Source organism: Ylistrum balloti, unplaced genomic scaffold (assembly GCF_031769215.1).
Source record: "Ylistrum balloti isolate Yb309-2 unplaced genomic scaffold, AGI_CSIRO_Ybal_v1 Utg370988, whole genome shotgun sequence".
Classification (NCBI taxonomy): domain Eukaryota; kingdom Metazoa; phylum Mollusca; class Bivalvia; order Pectinida; family Pectinidae; genus Ylistrum; species Ylistrum balloti.
Window position 1 is genome coordinate 437690 of NW_026782553.1, and position 19957 is coordinate 457646.

Consider the following 19957-nt stretch of genomic DNA (forward strand, 5'->3'; position numbering starts at 1 on the left):
CATTTAAAATCTTGCTCCTTCTATAAGAATAAATGGACATTGCCCAAATTTAGTGTATAAATAGTGCATCCCTGTCCATAATTGGGAAATGTAAGTTTTTAAAAGTCCTTTCATACAAGAATATTGTCCCAAGTTTGGTTTGAAGCAATTTTCATGAATGGTGAATGTGATCTCTAACCACAAGTGTGGAACCCAATTGGGAAATTATATCAGAAATTGTTTGTCAAATTCAAAAATTTTCATTTAATGACTGATAGTTAAATTAACCATATGAGCCATGCAGTCCCCTTGTGTCTCTTATCTATTTAAATATCAACATTTTTAGGACTAAAAGAGGATGTGTATCGAAATATATGCTTTGACCTTAGGGAGCTTGTTATACGATAATGTAAGTTTTAATTCAGTGATTCCAACCAGAAATTGTTCTTTTCTGTTTTTGGGTACAAATACCAAAAATAGCTTGTGCCAGAATGTATGTAAGGTAGATATAGAAATTCAGTCGTTGCATTGTGTATTGATTAACTTTTTGTGTTAAAATACATGTATATATTCTTTTTTTAAAAAGTTTTTTTCTACTTTGTACAATGCATATCTTTTTGTGTATGAAAAAAAAGGTAGAGACCAATATTAAGAGCATGTTGTGTAACCTCCAGGTAATCAAAGTATGTTCAGGACCAAAATTTCATGTATGGACAGAGGTCCTTTAAAATCGATTCCAAGATTTACCATTTTAATACAAAGACATTTTTTGGCACCAAAATTGAATTATAATACTAGTTAATTTCCTTGATATTTTTTAATCCACAAAATCAATTGGTAATGAAAAAACAGTTTTCACAGAAAAATTTTAAAATTTGATTCCCATAAAAATACACTTGATTTTACAATTTAGTAAATTGTAAAAACCTATGGCTTTTTCCATTAATGTAGATATTCAATATAAGGAACATTAATAAATTTTGACAAGTTGGTGTGTTTATGCCTCTTTCATGTACACAATAGCTTTGATTGTAAAACTGAATTCCTGGTGCGGTGATATTCTCTGGTGAAATATATATCTTAATAATCTTTGTTTCTCCTTTATGTTTTGGAAAAATTCACTGAAAAATTGCTAAAACAAAAAGAGACTTTCTAAATCACATGTGGCATGCACAAAGATATAATAAGTTAATTATTTTGTGCTTGGAGATGGTGTAATAAGGATGGCATAACGCATCACAGACAGGCTTGAGCAATTAAAAGCAGAGAGGGCAATCGTCTAATAGACTTATTGATCACACCTTGGTAGCACTATAGCTACAGGCTTCAGGTACAGCCTCATGCAACCTCACACATACATGTGATTATGAGGTGCCAGTAGGTTGGGTTTGATGTGTTCATTGGGTTGAAGGGATAAGATCAAATGTTTAGATTAAGTTTGGTTTGGTTTATATTGCTCAACGTCCTTATAACAGCTAGGGTCATTTAAGGACGGCCTCTAAGTGTAAGTGAGTAGAGTGCATGTGTTGGATTGTTTGTGTTTTTGGGAGGTTGTTGTCTTTTGATAGTGCAGAACTGAAGCTGCCATTATTGCACTATTATTATAAAGGATACTGCCCAAGGCCTCCAGTAGGACACTATGACCAGTCATATAGTATACTGACAATGGAGCAAACCTGTTGTTTACTCTGCCACAATGCTGAATGTTAAGTAAGGAATAGTAACTACCATTTCTAAAGTCACGGTCTGGGAAGAGAACCCAAAGCCTTCTTCACAGGAGCAAGCGCTCAACTAAATGTCATGAGTGAGGCAAGGGAGAGGAGTTTGATGGGATAATTGGGGGTAGGGGATATGATCAAATGTTGTAATTCAGTTTAGTTTGACGGTATAATTGGAATGGGGGTATATGATCTGGTGTTGTGATTAAGTTGGGTTTGATAGGATTATTGGAGTTGGGGATATGAGATTTGATTAAGTTGATTTTTGCAGGATGGGGGTTGGGAGAGGAAGATATTGAAGGTTGCTGTAAATATAAGTTAAGCTTGGTGAGACATCAGTATAAGCATACCTATGCAAAGAATATTCTAACTGAACTTTTAAGAATCAGAATATATACAAATCACAAGAGTCACTGACTTCATAAAGTTATTTTTCTATTTCCTATGTGTATGAGTGTATGATAATTGGGTTTCTGAAGATGTTCTCCAGGTGTGCTGTGTAATGATTAGCCTATACTGTGTTAAGTCTTGTCCTAGAGGTCTGCAGTCATTAGGTATATACATACAAATGTAGCATTAGAAAAATGAAAACTTTTTATATCATATATATATATATACACAAACAATATTTTTATTTCAACTTAAATTCAATTTACAACAAATGTAAATACATTAAATTCCGTTTTAGATAAAGTCTTCAATATCCAGTTTCAATGTAGAAGATCATATATATAAATATATAGGTATATAGATATAATTTTGGCCCCATGCAGTGGATTAATCTTTTAATGTGGTGAGACAAAAAATAAAAAAAAATGTTTAATCGATTTGAGGATTTGCCCTTCTTTACTTCCTGAATGGAAAAATGTAACATTGGAGATCGACCAATGTACCGCTGATCACATGATTACATGTGTAATTAAGTATATGTTATTATATATATTAAGTAATTAGCTTTTTCTGCTGACTGATGTTGATAAAAGGTATGTTTGTCTAGGTCTTATTGACCCAGAGTTTTAAGTTTAGTTTGATGTTTATGCATTTCATGTACATGACCAAAGAACGTAGGATTACTTGGTAGATTATAAGGGAGTATTGACTTGTTTGTTGGTATATTTCAGCATATATTATTGAATGCTTTGAGAAATGTTATCATGCATTATCAATGTAAACATATTCAGCATTTTTATTTACTTTATGATAATGATGGGGAAAAAAACGTTAATAAAGCTTCTTACCTGCACACGATGTAATACCTTGGTATCACAGCAAACTATACAATCCAATACACTCACAGCAAGTCATTTGCAGGACCTTCACAGTTAGGGGAGTTCAAGTATCAACGGCGTTTGTTTGGATACTGTTATAATAGAAATGTGTTTATTTTATTTAGAATCACAATCTTTACTGATTTGAGCATCTGGAAGAATCGTTTGATTGTATTCTGTACTGTAATTTTACATCATGCAAATTAGAATGGAAAAAGACTTCCTGATAAAAAAAGAAAATGAAGTTGTTAAATGGTCAGTACATTAAGGAATGCTTGTAGTAACTTTTATTTGTACTCTAGAACAAGATGTGATTATGCAGGGTAAAATCATCATATTGAACAGTATTAGAACCTTTTCTGGTTTTCATTTCAGTTCATTTAGTTTGCAAGTTTTTAATTATTTTATTCTTTATTTCTTTCAGGACAACATGTGCACAATCAGAGTGTCCACCCAGGTTTAAGTTGGTTACCTCAGTCATGATGAGGGGATTGTAAGTATGTCTTGGTGGTCAGATTTGACCACTCAGATGACCTTAACCCCATCATCAAACTAACACAAGATGGGCGATTCTAATCTCACCAAGCTGACAGCCAGTCTAGAAGAATTATCTCTACGCAAACAGTTGCCTCTTCGTCAGACAGCCCAGAAACCCATACTGAAATATAATCAGCCAATTGCTAAGCCTGTACAGCTTGCCAACCATCAGTCAGAATACATTTCAATCCGACAAGATGGCCGAAACAGTTATAGTAGCCTTAGCCAGGCATCTGTCAACAGTACAATGGCACCATCTGCCCCATATCGTCTCAGCAGAAACCCAAATCCTTCAGGAACAGATGGATCAACAACACCTCTGGGGTCATACTTGGGAGGACAGACCTACATTGCCCCTAATAATGTAGGGAAGCCTTCTACTCCTAATACTAGTAAAGGGCACTCCAACCCATATGCAAGGCCTGTCAGTGCCAAAGACATTGTAAGTGATCTGCAGGGTCAAAACAGGGTTGTCAAGAAAAGCTCTAGTTCCTCCCAAATGACGCCAGGAATAACTGGACTCACTAGGAATGAAACCCCAGTATCATTCATTCCCATCAACTCCTTTATGCGTCCACAGAGTGCGGTGAGGAAAGACTCAGCTTCATCTGTTCGTAACAAGGACTCAGGAAATGCTCGTGAGCATTCAGCATCTGCTACACCAAAGACTGTTACAGCCAAAACAGAAAATGGCAGTACAGGGTCATCTGACTCTGTACCAAAGGAAAAACCGTCCAATAACCCTGTGCAAAATACTCCAAAGCCAGTGATGACAACGACCACAATGTCGACAAATAACTCGCAAAATGGACAAACATCTACTACCACCATAACAACCACTCGGTCAGGAGCTACTGTTGTACAAAAAGTCTCAGCTCCTGTCAACTTTGGGACACAAATCAGTTCTATTATATCAAAGGTCACAGAATCGAAGCCTTCTTCAAGTTCACAACAGAACTCCAACAAGGCCGTGACAAAATCTGTGTCCTCTATCCCTAGACCTGGCAGTGGTGTTATGTCACAAAGCAGTAGCCCTTCAGAAGTCAGCACCACTGGAAATAACAGTCAGTGTGGATCAAAGTCCAGTACTCCTGATCTACAAGCAATGGCCAAAGTTCGTAATCTGAATTATACTCCAACAAAGCCTTATAACGAGGTCATGGATCCCACCACTGACTCTCCTGTACAGACTCCACCTATTGGTACAAAAACAGAAAAATCAGCAACCACAACAACGGCCACGAGGCCTACAAGACCTGTACAGACCAATGTCACAGTGACTTCATTGCCAGAAGAAACACAAAAGAGAGACGCAAAAACAATTTCATCGAAAATGGCCCAACTCACTCAAAGTGCAACAAGCACTGTCTACTACAGCAAAGGGTCAAAGTCAGAGGTCATCTTGCACGAACAACGCCCAGCAGTTGTCGGGGCGCCGTCAAAACGTGTCATGTCAGAGAAGTCTGGGTCTGGGGGTTCAGTGGTGGATGACGAGGAGGGAACTGAAGAATCAGATTTTGGATCTCCAGGGTAAGTCTAAAAACTTTTATATCTCAAGAAATGTCAATCTATTGTCACAAGCATTTTAATTCTTTATAATGGTACTATGGCACAATAGTGAAATAAAAAGTTTGAAGTACTGTCCAGAAAAGGAATAGTATCATCAGAATCATACAATGTACTTTTGTGATGTGGTGTTCCTGTTCACCCCTCTCTGAGATCACGAGCATCAATATCCATTTGGTACATCTTTCTGTTATTCACTTGTTGTTTTGGACAGTGTAATTGCAACATGGCTGGTAGTGCTGCTCTTATATTTCATATTTCTTTCTTATATTTGTACTTTAAAGTTGTGAAGGTGCAAATAAGGTTAATTAAAAGTCACAAACGTGTATGAAGTATTGGTACATGTCAAAAATAATGGACATCAGGCAATACCTATTGCAAAATACAAAACATTTATTGATGTAACAGCTGACAGTATGAGATCTTAACTTAAATACTGATGTACATTCGAGAGCATGTGAGTTTGTGAAACAATGTTAATCACCTGTCATTCTACATATACCTCAAAAGTTTTTGTCCCATCTAAATCTGCTTGGTCTGAAAGTGACCTTATACATGATGTGAGGGTTTTACACTAACAATGTTACAATTGATTGGGGTCTGGCATGTTCGTGGTACCAGCAGCTCTCTCTTGTGTTGTGTTATATAACTTCGACCTCTGTACTTTATTTCTGGTATAAATCTGAGCTGATGGTTTCAGTAACATTCAAAGTCTGTCTAAAGCTTTGTTAGTTTTAGATCTATCATGTTTGCATCTATTCTGCTTTTTCTCTACATAAGTAGAATATAGATCGTGTTTGTTTGCTTTTCAGGTGTGCAATCTATTATGAAAAATGTTGCATGAGTGTTGAATTTAAAGTAGATATCCTCATCAATTTGCAATGACCTGGTTTTAAAACTAACCTCGTGATGCCTTGTTTCTGACCCTCAGTTTAATTCTCCAGCTTTTGTGGACTTTGTCATGCAAAGGCTTTCATGTTGTTGTGTTTGTATGTGAAGGTTTGGCAGTATAGAAATACCCCAAAATCATGCAAGCCTTCAAGGGCATTTGTACAGCAAGAAATCATCAAATATGCTTCACTTGGGCAACAGAATACTTCAAAACATGTGTTATGTATACTGTATACAATATTGTAAACTCTTGCTCTTGGCCATGATGTATTTACTTTATTTATTTGTTAATTTTTATACGTTTTGACCTTGTTTAAATGTTGACCTTTCAGGTCTTGATAATCAATTGACCTTGGTGATAGTAAATAAATCTTTTGACCTTGGTGAAATGTTGACATTTCTGACCTTGCTTGTCTATTGACCTTGGTGTTTATTAATAGATCCTTTTAGGTTTGACCTTTCAGGCCTTGATAGTCTATTGACCTCAGTGTTAGTAAATAAATCTTTTGATCTTGTTTAAATATTGACCTTTCTGACCTTGATAATTTGTTGACCTTGGCTTTAGTTACTGTAGATTTTTTTACCTTTGTTGATGAGTTATTTGACACATCTGACCTTGTTGGTGTATTGATCTTGGTGTTAGTTTCGAAATTCATCTTGTTTGGTAAAGAGAGAAATGGGTTACCTTATTAACTTCATGAGCTGATAATTGAAAATGATATACAGTTAAGAAAAATAAAGATAAATAATTGATTCCAAAAAACTATTTATAGAAGTAAACTTTACTTCATCAGTTCAATATGGTACCAAGGTATAATGTACAACATAGAGACGTTGTTAGTCTATCATAACTGATGTAAACTTGATTATGTGTTATTGTAGATAGTAGATGTACCCAGTGTACAATTTACAACAACAATTGGTCCGAGATTACTTTTAACCAGAGCGCAGTTTTGAAAACATCTGTGATTTTTCATTGTGTATTATTTCCATATCAGTTTCAAGAAAGTCCTCAAGCTGTTATACGACACTAAATGTTCTTAAATGTTATTATAAAAGAAACATTTGTTCATACAATGAAGCTATCAGGTAGAATTCCCAAATTGAGCACCATTACATACTGGTACCATGGTATAAATTTTAAGTTTCAAAGGAGCAATTTCTGTGACCATAGTTTAATCAGGCTGCACTCAACAGCTTCAGGTTTTTAATTAAATCATTTTAGAATCAACACCCCCGCCTCCTGTGTACAATGAGACGTTGTTCACCAATAAACAGAGAGGGACTAAGTCAATATCTCTCCTTAGTTGAATTCTCTTTGCCTTTTTGTCAATAGACTTTGTAACCAAGTTTACTTTAAGTCTTATTTAATATTTGCTATTGAAAATTCACTTAGTTGTTGCTTTTATGTGATAAGACCAATGTAGAGCTTGCATTCCCTACACACATAGTGGTAAGTTGATATGGATTGACAGGCGTCAGTGGTTGGAATACACAATACTGGACATATTACTGGCCATAATTTATCATCAGCTAAGGACTACTGGTTACAACTTTATATCAATAACCTGTCGGGGCAAAACTAGTCGGCCTTAATAATAAACTTACTCACTGGTGATGCTTGGGTATGGTCTTATTTGAAACTGCATTAGTAACTAGCTTGGAATTCAAGTCTTGAGTAAAGTTCTGTTTCTTTAGAAAGAAATGAAAAGCCTTTAGAATATCTATATATATATATAGACTTAAGTTTTGAATCTGAATTGAATCATTATTTGAAAGTCAGATGTCAACATTTCATAAAACATGAGCAGAGTGCTGGTCAACCTGTCAATCAGGGACCATGATGTGATTTTGTAAGGCTTGTTTAATAGAAAAATGGACAAAGTAGTGGACATCTTAATGCTTAAGCAGTTACTCGTTTATAAGCATGAAGATAGCATCGATCAGAAAAAGCTTCTTTTGTTTCAGAACTGTATTTTCCATGCTACAAAGGCTCCAAACTTCAACATTAGTTTGCTTTCAGCTGTTTCAGTGCTTAATCATGTTTACTTATAAATATTCTTCAATGATGTATAAAAAGGTTGCTTGTTGCAAGGGGCATAAAACTTACCATATAACCTTTATAATGAGGATATGAATATAAACAGGTGTTATTTCTATCCTGTAAAGGGAAAGAAAAGAAATAAGCCAGTACTATTAACCTCATTGTCTTTTGAAATAATGGACTTTGTCCTCCAATGGTTGGATCTGTAAATGGTATAGTAAGGTTGTTCTCTATTTCAGTTTACTTCTCTTCTATAATTATTGTGGTTATATTTTTAACAATGTCATAAAAAATTGTGTTTGTGCACAAGATATGGAAAATAAGCTTACTTTCAGCTCATTATAGCTGTATAGAGGGAAATATTTATAGCTAGGTCACCTGTTGTAAGGAACTTATGGTTTATTTAGATTTACAACAGAATGTCTTTTACATGATAACTGTATATACTAACAGTAAATGGTTGATGTAATGGGACATATTCCGTTCAAATAATATTATGTCATTTCCAGGGCTCTCTTACCTTGAACGAATTAATGGCAATTGCAGAGGTTTTATTTATAATACATTATAAATAAGTCTTACATCAGAAGTGTATGCACCTGTGTGTTCACTGAAGAGTTAAGAATGTTTATGGCAATTACAGGTACTGCTTTTGTAACATCTCTGTGAACTGTATACTGATTTTAGTGAGGAGTTGTTTTCACATAGCTACCTCACACACCTGTGGTATACCATGTCTATCTCAACAATAAACCCAGGAGGCCAACAAAAAGTCTGTGACACAAAGTTTGGGATAGGTTTAATACTGGAAAAGGATGTAACATCAATTTGTGTTCGGAAAGTTAAATAGATGTAGACAGTCTTAATATCAGGCATCACTAAAAAAAAAACATGGGTGTTTACGTACAGCATGTTCTCAACTTTGCTAAGCAGAGTTCAGATGTTTTTGTCTTGTTCACTAAATGGCTGGCTATATATGGAGTGTACATCTGTTTCCAGCCTATTAGGAAATGCAACTTATTGATACTACTAAAACTGGTAGACTGTAAACCTCATCCACATTGTCTTCAAAACTCTTGGGTTTTAGTTATGTTAAATAATATTCAAGCACTTTGAATCAGAGTTATTTTTTAAAATAACTTATTACGTTCTGAGCGAAACGTATTGAAAGAAGTGAAGAATGGTGTATTGTGTTTGACCGAATGGGCATTGTGATCTGATTGTATTGTAGCAGTAGGTCATAAAATCAAGAGTTCAATTCTATTGTTGAAAGTGTTGTCCCTATCAACAGCTAAACATACAGGGACAGTGATGTGCTATGACAGGGTTGTGTGTTGATAGCTTGTTACAGTGATACATCACGACAGGGTTGTTTGTTGTTTGCTTGTTACAGTAATACATCATGACAGGGTTGTTTGTTGTTTGCTTGTTACATTAATACATCATGACAGAGTTGTTTGTTGGTAGCTTGTTACAGTGATACATCACGACAGAGTTGTTTGTTGGTAGCTTGTTACAGTGATACATCACCACAGAGTTGTTTGTTGGTAGCATGTTACAGTGATACATGACGACAGAGTTGTTTGTTGGTAGCTTGTTACAGTGAAACATCATGACAGAGTTGTTTGTTGGTAGCTTGTTACAGTAATACATCATGACAGAGTTGTTTGTTGGTAGCTTGTTACAGTGATACATCACGACAGAGTTGTTTGTTGGTAGCATGTTACAGTGATACATCACGACAGGGTTGTTTGTTGGTAGCATGTTACAGTGATACATGACGACAGAGTTGTTTGTTGGTAGCATGTTACAGTGATACATGACGACAGAGTTGTTTGTTGGTAGCTTGTTACAGTGATACATCATGACAGGGTTGTTTGTTGGTAGCTTGTTACAGTGATACATGACGACAGGGTTGTTTGTTGTTTGCTTGTTATAGCAACATATCATGAGAGGGTAAATGTGTGTTGTTTGCATGTAATAGCTAGACATGTTCTTATATTGTCACAAAATGTAGATGAATATATCGAAAATGATATGATGGAAATCAGGGGCATGAGAAAATCTATAGCCTGAAGTTTGGAGGGTGTCCTATTAAAGTACCAGAATGTGTCTGCCCACTTTGGGGCATAACACCTACCTGTGTCGAGGACATAACACCTACCTGTGTCGAGGACATAGCACCTACCTGTGTCGAGGACATACCTACCTGTGTCGAGGACAAAACACCTACCTGTGTCGAGGACATAATACCTACCTGTGTGGAAGACATAACACCTACCTGTGTCGAGGACAAAACACCTACCTGTGTCGAGGACAAAACACCTACCTGTGTCGAGGACATAATACCTACCTGTGTGGAAGACATAACACCTACCTGTGTGGAAGACATACCTACCTGTGTTGGGGACAAAACACCTACCTGTGTCGAGGACATAACACCTACCTGTGTCAGAAGTATAACACCTACCTGTGTCAGAAGTATAACACCTACCTGTGTCGAGGACGTAACACCTACCTGTGTCAGAAGTATAACACCTACCTGTGTCAGAAGTATAACACCTACCTGTGTCGAGGACATAACACCTACCTTTAATACCTGTATGATTGGTTTTCATTTATTTGACAGGTTTTTACTAAAACCTTTGTTTATCATCGCTTTACAAAAAGTGGCACACATATTGTCGGGCCCTAAGATATCACACAATGTACTCTATTATGTTAAGATATTCAACTTTTAACTTCCCATTCATTAATCTTGAATTTTGATTTATTGTTGTCATCCTACAAAAGTAATTTAAAATCACTCTTATTATTTTGAATTCCGTTACTCCATTTATTCTGGTATAATGTCTATGTTTACTTAGACTCTGAAGAGTTTACATATCTACCTCATTTTCCTACACTACCTGTATGTGTAAATGTTATTTTCATATCAAACTTTCACAAAGTGTTGAAACTGGCTTAATACCACATCTATGAGTCCATCAACTGAGTTTTGACATCAGTGGTGTGCTTGAGGATCATTATTCTACTATTTTGTCACCTTGGTTATGCTGGTCACACTCAGCAAATTATTTCATGGAAAGATTATTTGCAAAATTTAGAAATAAGTCTTGAAGCTTATATTTATCATTCTTGATTGCCTAGAAGCAGGAGTTTAAAGGGTTTTTTTGGGGGGAAACTTTGGTACCCAGAGAAAATCGGGTTGATCTTAGGTGGGTTACCTCATGCTATATCATGGCTAGTCAGTGAGTCAAATCATTACGTTTATCTAAGGAAAAGAATCGATCCCTTGGGCACATTGTTATGTGTATCCAAGGAAAGAGTCAAACCCTCAGGTACATTGTTGTGTGTATCCAGGGAAAGAGTCAAACCCTCAGGTACATTGTTGTATACATCCAAGGAAAAGAGACAAACCATTCACAGCACAAAGGTAACAACAGACAAATGTGTATCTAAGGAAAAGAATAGATATTTAGTATGCACAAGATCACTACATAAAAATCAAAGATTAAAATCATCTATCTAAACGGCCAACGTTTTGGTGCCCGAGTGTTAATTGTATCAGAACAGTCTGTGAACTTGATGATATACACACAAATTATCTGGTTTACGGAAGTTCGATCAGGTTTCATTCGGGTTTTGAAACCGTTTAAATTGTATTCAGTATTCATTGCTATCTGATCACCTAGCTTGTATTACACATCAAAGCCATAGTCACTTTTTGATGGATATATATGTTCATTTCCATACCATGTAAAGCCTTGTGTTTTTGACACATTGAATATAACTGCCTGGTTATTTCTTAAGCTTTCCAGTAACATTGATATGACATTTGAAACAGGTTTGGGAAGTCTTGATCTTATATACAAAATGAGATTGTATCTATTCTTCATGTTTCTAATATATTTGTGACAAGTAATTTTCCTGCTCAAAGGTTATCAGGATTGAACTACAAAAACCCAGTACTGGAACATGTTGAGCTGACCTAGACAGGAATTAAAACTTGTGTGCTGTATATATGTACATTTCAACTAAGTAATCCATGACTGGGCACTGAAATCTGACAAATACATGGGCACAACTTCTGATACCTTTGTTAAGTATTAATCAGGGTTAATTAAAGGTAATGAATATATCCAGGTAATTATCTCAGGTTTTGACAGTCAATCTGCCAAGACTACGCGTTATCACCACTGTCTGTAAGGAGTTAATTCATAAATAGATAATCCATAGCTAATTTATCCTTTTCAACAGTATCATTTAAGAGTCAAATATTGTGACTTTTCAGTAAAAAGAATGAGTCGATAAACATTGCAACACATTTCTTGAAGTTTGATCAAATCAGAGTTTTATCAAGACAGGTAAAGTCCGGCATCGTTGAGACAAATAACCTTGTACACTGGTATATTTATATATAAATGAATCAGTAACCTTATAAAATAGTATATATAGATGAGTTTGTAACCTTGTATACTGGTATATATATAGACGAGTTTGTAACCTTGTATACTTGTGCATATATGAAAGATTTAGCAAACTAAATGTATACTGGTATATGTATGTAAATGAGCCAATAACCTTGTACACTGGTATAGTACCAGCAAATGTATAGAAATTCAAGATTCATATTCATGCAATTCATATTTACTTCAAACAATTTCTTCCAAAATCTCTTAGTTAATACTTTGTATTTTAAAAGATGTAATCTCATTGTTGTTAAGATTATACTGCCTGCTTTCATTTTTAGGACAAATTATTTACACATGACCTGTAATTGTACAACTTTATGACCTAGATATGCCTAACAGAGATCTAGATAGGCCCACATGTCAGATTGTGTCCTCGACCATTTACAGATCATGTTAAGCTACTGACCTATCGGTCAAGATCACCTTCCTTTACAATGAATAATGTTTTCTGTATCTCATTGATGCCGATAATTGTAAGATTACTACTTGTACCTAAGGAATTTCTTATTATGATACAAATTTCAAGGACTTTGATTACTTACAAAATTTAATAATTTTCCTACATCAGTTTGATAGATCAGATCTTACACAGACATGGTATAATCTTTGCTTTATCTAATAGTTAGATATCAGGATTATCTTAAATATACTTTAAGATCCAAATGGGATATTTCATTGTGATAATGTCAAACTGCAAGTCTACCCTGCTGCCCTTTATCGGTGTAATTGTCATTAATCTCAGGTCATGGAGATTAAAATTACCTGGTTTTAAACAAAACTTGCCTTGTGAGAACACCTTCCAACCCATTTGGAACAATGACGTCTTTAAAGAGATTTATAAAACTTTTAATCGCTCATTTCAGCAAGGTTGTTAGCACTTGAAGAAATGGCTGTTGAGGGTCTTGCCGGCCTTTGCAGTAACTGCATTGAGATAATCTGTTCTTTGTGTTTAAAATATTAGCAACACCAAAGGATCACCTCGTGGTTAAGGTTTGAGAACATATCAGGTTTACCTGTATAGAAAAGATTTCTACCCCAATACCCTGCCAGCTAATGAGCCTGGATTAACTGGTATTGTAAATTGTATTGAACAGTTTAAGCTATTCCAACCGTTAATGAACAAGTGAGTTGAAGGAGCAAAAACCAGTAAATCTGATCAGCCTAACAGTTTGTCAATGGTTACGGACCTCACCTGATTTGTATACAAATAAATGTTTAGCAGGATCTCACTTAACTTGTTGACAAATATGTCTCCCAGATGGGGCAGCGATCATCCAAAGTTCGTAACAAGAAATCTGGAGGTGCTCTCTTTACAAAAAAGAGAGAGCCCTCGTTTCTTCACAGCACAGACAGAGTTGTCATTGAGGACACCATTATTGAATTGGATGGAGAGAAGAATATAGAAGCAGACAAAAGTTGTGTTGATCGAAGCAGTTTGTTTTGTGTTGATAGTCCAGCCAAAGACGTAAATAAAACACAGACCTCTACGTTTAATGTAGAAATAGAAGAATTGGACACAGAAACAGTTATAGAGGCTGTAAGTTTAGCAAATGATGTTGAAAGGTCATTTGGAGAAGAGGTCAAATCCACTGAGCCAAAAGTTCAAGTTGAGGGTAAGTGGCACACAGAAAGTGGACCAATTAATCCTGGGAATAACATAGTCAAAAACGAGGGTAGTGTTGGCGAAACACAACCAAATACTGATGATGCCAAAAAAGATTCACAATGGAAAGAAGCTGATTGTGAAGATGAAGAATCTAACTTTACTGGTGTAGTGAAAAGGAGATTTACATTAGAGGAAGACGATGCCAATGATAATGGAGTCCAGTGGGTGCCTTTCATCAAAACCCATACAGAGGTGAGCTGTAAAGAAACTGAGAAGAAACATGTCCACTTCAATGAAGTCATAGAGGAAAAGTTGTTGGAGAAAGTTTCAGATGAGGAAGAAAGTGACTGTAATTCTGAGGAGGAAAATGTTTCTACTGATAGTTCACTAGGTGAGATTGAAGAGGAAGAAAATGATGACAGTGAAAGTGATGGAGAAAGGGAATCTTCAGATGAAAGTACGGATGAATCGAGTGATGATACAAAAGAAGAAAATCAATATGGTCTTGAAACCACAGGTAGACCATCAAAATCCCCAGTGGAAAAACTGCAGGTAAAGTCTGGGAAAGAGTCCAAGTCACCACCTGCTAGTAAAAACAACAGTGTAGTTTCAGCCAAGTCTCCAGATAGTAATAAAATACCATCAGATGACTTGGAAACATTCATGTATTTACAGCCGTGTGACGAAGTGATGGTAGTGGAGAAAAACATGAAGAATTTTTCAATAAGGAATGACAAAATTTACATAACTTGTATCAAGCCTGCCATTGTCAATGAAACTTCACCTAGACCAGAAAGTCTTACCAAACTGTATAAAAATGGATTCTCTCCAATACAAAGTCCCTGTGTAGGATCCAATGGAGATATTTCAGCTAAAAGTCCTCGATCATTAAAAAACAGCTATTCTCCATCAAGAAGTCCTGGATCTGTAGCCAATGGAAATTCTCTGACAGGAACTCTTCCGTCTGTTATTAAGGGAGCATCTCCAGGTACAGGTAGTGTCAACAAATCTTCTGTCATTGGACCCTCTCCAACACTTGGTGCACTTGAACTTAAAATTGATGATAAGCATCTTCAAGAAATAGATAATAAAATAAGAAATGATAATTTTCTAGAACCAGGTGAGTCAGCTGCATATTTGAAGGTCAAACTTGGTGGTGGAGATAGTGATGAATGGAAAGGAGATGGTACTTCAAGGTCATATGTGAAGGAGAGCATACAGAGACTTAAGTTAGATGATAAAGGACAGAGTGGAAAGAACAAACGTGCTGCGCCAGGTAGAGTTCGATTCCAGAACCCTGGTACAGACTATAGCAAGAAACCAGAACTATGTCTACTAAAACTTGACTCATTTGTTTCTAGTCCTCGTACTGTCACCAAGAAGGTTGGAAACATTTTACGGGCCAAGGAAAATAAAAGGTATTCTTGAAAGTCATTTGTAAGGAGTTTGGTTACACAAAAAGATTTCAATATTTCAATAATGGAAATAATTTATCATGCCTTGACTAAAGTTATAAAATGCAAATTTTTCTGTTTCTGAAAGCTTTTTATTTTATTTTGAGTAAAACTATATAGATTGTTTAAGAAACAGCCATGAAAAAGCAAGTTGTGTAACTTTGGAATTCCTTCAATTGAAAATTAGCCTCTATTAACTGTTTTAAATGGTGTTATTCACTTGTGTGTCTTTTGTACAATCTGTAAGATAGCAGGTGGTAGACACTGCTGGTGAACTTTAAGTTCCAGAGGTTTGTCAAAGCCTGCATGCCAAGTTTTAATTCATTTGAAAAGTGGCATGGTTCAGAATATGCACATGTACTTGATGCTGTTCTCAAATTGTGTGATGAATGAAAATTAGGAAATTTATCTAATTATGGGGCTGCTGCATCTCCCTGACAAAAGTTTGACTTTTCTTATATTGCTTTAGGTTTTCCTCAGTCACCCCCTAGGCTTCAAAATTTAGGCCCTTAGCATCACTGATAAGTCCTAGAAGGATGAAATAGCTGTATGATGCAGTTTAATTCATTGTTTGGCTTGACTGCATCTAACTCTAAATCATTAAAGGGTGCTATTCACTTGTATGTCTTTTGTATAATCTTCCATGAACAAAAAGATGGGAATTCTATTTTAACAGTATCAGCTTCTGCTTTACATCTGATGTTTACTTGTTAGTTTTCAAACACAGACTAGAATAGATAAGTCATGATGATGTTTATTTGGATGTTTTTGTCAGACAGGGATCAATCTGGGATGAGATGTAGGGATAATTACCCATGTTTTTGCTGAAAATCTCATTGAAATTTTCAGGATCTACTATATCATATTGGAAAATCACATCCATTTTCTCCAAAAATCAGAAATTCCTCCATACGTTAATGATCCAAGATTATTCCTGTAAAATTAGGAGATTTATATGTGTACATTATAATCCATGTGCTTGCACATACATGGGCCTGAAACTGATGGACCACTAAAGACAAGGCTAGGTTAGAGTGACATCAGGCTTACTGGTGAAATGACAGATTGCTTCTTCATGCACTTAGGTTGATCCATACCATATGAATTCTGTAACTGGAACAAAAGCACCACATACATTTCATTTGTTATAATCAGGTCTGGTGAAATAGATGTATAATCAACAAACAATCTTCTCAGCCTGATTGTGCTCCTTCCTCTATCCCTTCTCCCTCTTCTATCCCTCCCTCTCCCTTCCCCCTTTAAGAATATAAAACTTTTTTAAAAATTGGTTTTATACAAAAGTGGCTTAATCTTTTACGGTAAATGAATGTTCTAGGGCATTTTAGCTTGAATTAACAGCTGAGATTACTAGAGCAATGTGGTAATGAATGGTTCATTTTGATAGTGTTACTTGATGGAAATGTTTCATGTCTTACACTGCTTCTGGAAAGTTCACTTAATTTTACTGATAAGTAATTACAGCTGTAGGGTATTATCAAACAATTGCATGCCTGCTGATGTCTAGATTACAAGTTTAAACTTGATCCTGTGTCACAATTTTTCTTACTTATGTTTCTAAATGCTTTTGACCTCATCACTTGTTTACTTACAGATATTATTTGTCCTTTGACTGTAATGCCTGCCAGTGTTGTTCATAGTTGACCACTGTGTTTACCTCTGACCTCAAGTTACTGACATTGCTGTTTGACTCCTGACCTCTCTAACCAAGGGTATTGATAATACTTCCTCAGCTATTACGGAGGAATTGCCAGTGCTCTTGAATTCTGATCTCTATTACTAAGATTATTACAAGTTCTGTTTGAACCCTGACCTCTATTACTAAGATTTAATTGCCAACAATTATTGAACTATTACCTCTATGATTTATCTTATTGCCACTTCTTCTGAACCTTTGATCATTATAACTTTTAAAGGCTATAACTGTTGCTGTTTGACCCCTATCCTCTACTGATTATATTTCTTTCAGTTTGACTCCTGACCTCTACTGCATATTTTGCCAGTACTGTTTGACCCCTTATCTGCTGAGTGTGTCTCTAGTGTCATTTGATCCCCCCAACCTTTACTGACAATATTGTCAATGTAATTATCTCCTTGTCATTATAGAGTGATTTGACTGTGATGTTTGACCCCTGACCTTTACTGAATATATTGCAAGTGCAGTGGTGGCCCCTGACCTCTTGGGGGGTGCATTGACAGTGCTGTTTGACCCGTGACCTCTTCTGAGCTGCTGCCAATGTTTGACAGGTTCTTCTGGCTGTTACCCATTACTCAGTATGATAGAGGAGACAGCCAATGTTGGTATGGCAGCGATTTTTATTGCGTGCCATCCCTTAGGTATACATGTATGTATGCTTTGCTTCCATCATACAGCATATTTGGATTAGTTTTTGTCCAATAAAGAATTCTGGTCTGTCAAGAAACGGCCAATTGTAGTGGTTAAGGACAATTTATTGTCAGAACCATAGTACTACTGACAATGTGGTGAGTTATATGGCTCACGGCTGTAACTGCATGATCTGTCTACATCACAAAGCAGTCTTTGGGGTAGCTTACATAGTAGTTCTTCAGGTCCGTTCTGATTGAGTTAAATGTACTTTTTGACTAACAACACCACACTGAAAGCCCTGTGGGTTCAGTAAATAAAAAATATTCTAAAGCTTACAAAGAAATGACTGAAACAAAAATTTTACTTGATTCTGAATGCCAGTATGTTCAAAAGAGTTTATAAAATTTTACTTGATTCTGAATGCCAGTATGTTCAAAAGACTTTTTTTTATGCAATGCCTCATCGTAAAGTTTATTGAATTGACTTTTCTGTTTAGTTTGATTAGCTATGGATACAACATGGACTCGTGTCTTTTGTGTTAGTACAAACATCTCTCTCAGACATTATTGAAGTGTTTAAATTTCACAGTCAGGTTTTGAATTAGCTTTTATCTGTTGAGAATTTAAGAACTTTAAAGTGTTGGAAAAGGGAGGAACAAAGTTCAATTGTAAACTTAGCATTAATATTTAAAGTATAATTCATCAATTGTTTGGCACAATGTAAGTGCATCAACTGATAACACATGTACTTAAAAAAACAGAAAGCACTTCAGGTTTATACAATGTTTATAAAGCCAAGTGTTTGAATATGTGATAATCCTTCCCTGTGTGGATTATCCTGTGGTCCACTTCAGTTTATGCCACCCTAAATATGTGAGGTGGTCTCCGTGATAAATTACAGGGCAGTGTGGTTACCTTTATGTTAAAACAATATGAGTGTACCCTGGTTTGGAGACTGTCAATAATAGTTTGAGATCCAAAAGTATTTACTTGTCATTGGCAATTGGAGCAATAGTTTGGTAGGCAAAGGTGCAACTGTCAGATATTAAATGTTCATTTAGAGGGGGCCTTTCCAATAAAAAATTAGTCTTTTCAAAAGCAAAAAGCAAAGAAAGAAAATCTTTGATGTGAGCGAGTGAGACTAATTTATTTGATCATGTTGATATTTAGATATTCTTTGCATGTGATATGATGAATCATGTGCTGTTGCCAGAGTATGTAACCAACGGGAAGTGGCACTGACTGGTGCCATAGTATGAACCCAAAGGGAAGTGGCACTGACTGGTGCCATAGTATGTAACCAAAGGGAAGTGGCACAGACTGGTGCCATAGTATGTACTCAAAGGGAAGTGGCACTGACTGGTGCCATAGTATGAACCCAAAGGGAAGTGGCATTGACTGGTGCCATAGTATGTTACCAAAGGGAACTGGCACTGACTGGTGCCCCAGTGCCTACCCAAAGGGAAGTGGCACTGACTGGTGCCATAGTATGTACCAAAAGGGAAGTGGCACTGACTGGTGCCATAGTATGTAAACAAAGGGAAGTGGCACTGACTGGTGCCATAGCATGTAACCAAAGGGAAGTGGCACTGACTGGTGCCACAGTATGTAAACAAAGGAAAGTAGCACTGACTGGTGCCATAGCATGTAAACAAAGGGAAGTGGCACAGACTGGTGCCACAGTATGTACCCAAAGGGATGTGGCACTGACTGGTGCCAGATAATGTAAATAAAGGGACATAGCATTGACTGGTGCCATTTCTATATTGGTCTGATGTATATTTAGCCATGGACAGTGTATGTTGTTGTGCCCAGTGATATAACACTCTTGTATTTTGATGGAAATATTTCATTAAAATCATACTAAAAGTGAAAAGCCAGATTTGAATAGCTCTTTCAGAAATCAGTAGCCTGTCAGGAAAATCAGACTTGAATCTGTTGATAGAACTTATGATGATAACATGTTAAGGACATTACAAACTTCAGACAGGAACCTGAATCCTATACTGTTAGTGGCTGTTTTATTGAACTTTTTTTCATTGTAAAAAATAAATAATTACCGGATACAAATTA

At 36.0% G+C, this 19957-nt stretch overlaps 1 protein-coding gene across 1 annotated transcript in view; it reads left to right on the forward strand.

Annotated features, from left to right (window-relative positions):
- The first annotated feature begins 13736 nt into the window (after positions 1 to 13736).
- Positions 13737 to 19957, forward strand: part of LOC132559877 (tubulin monoglutamylase TTLL4-like) — a 32988-nt gene continuing 26767 nt past the window's right edge. Inside the window, exon 1 of the mRNA XM_060224508.1 lies at positions 13737 to 15502. Coding sequence (XP_060080491.1) covers positions 13737 to 15502 — 1766 coding nt within the window. The remainder of the gene's footprint in view (positions 15503 to 19957) is intronic.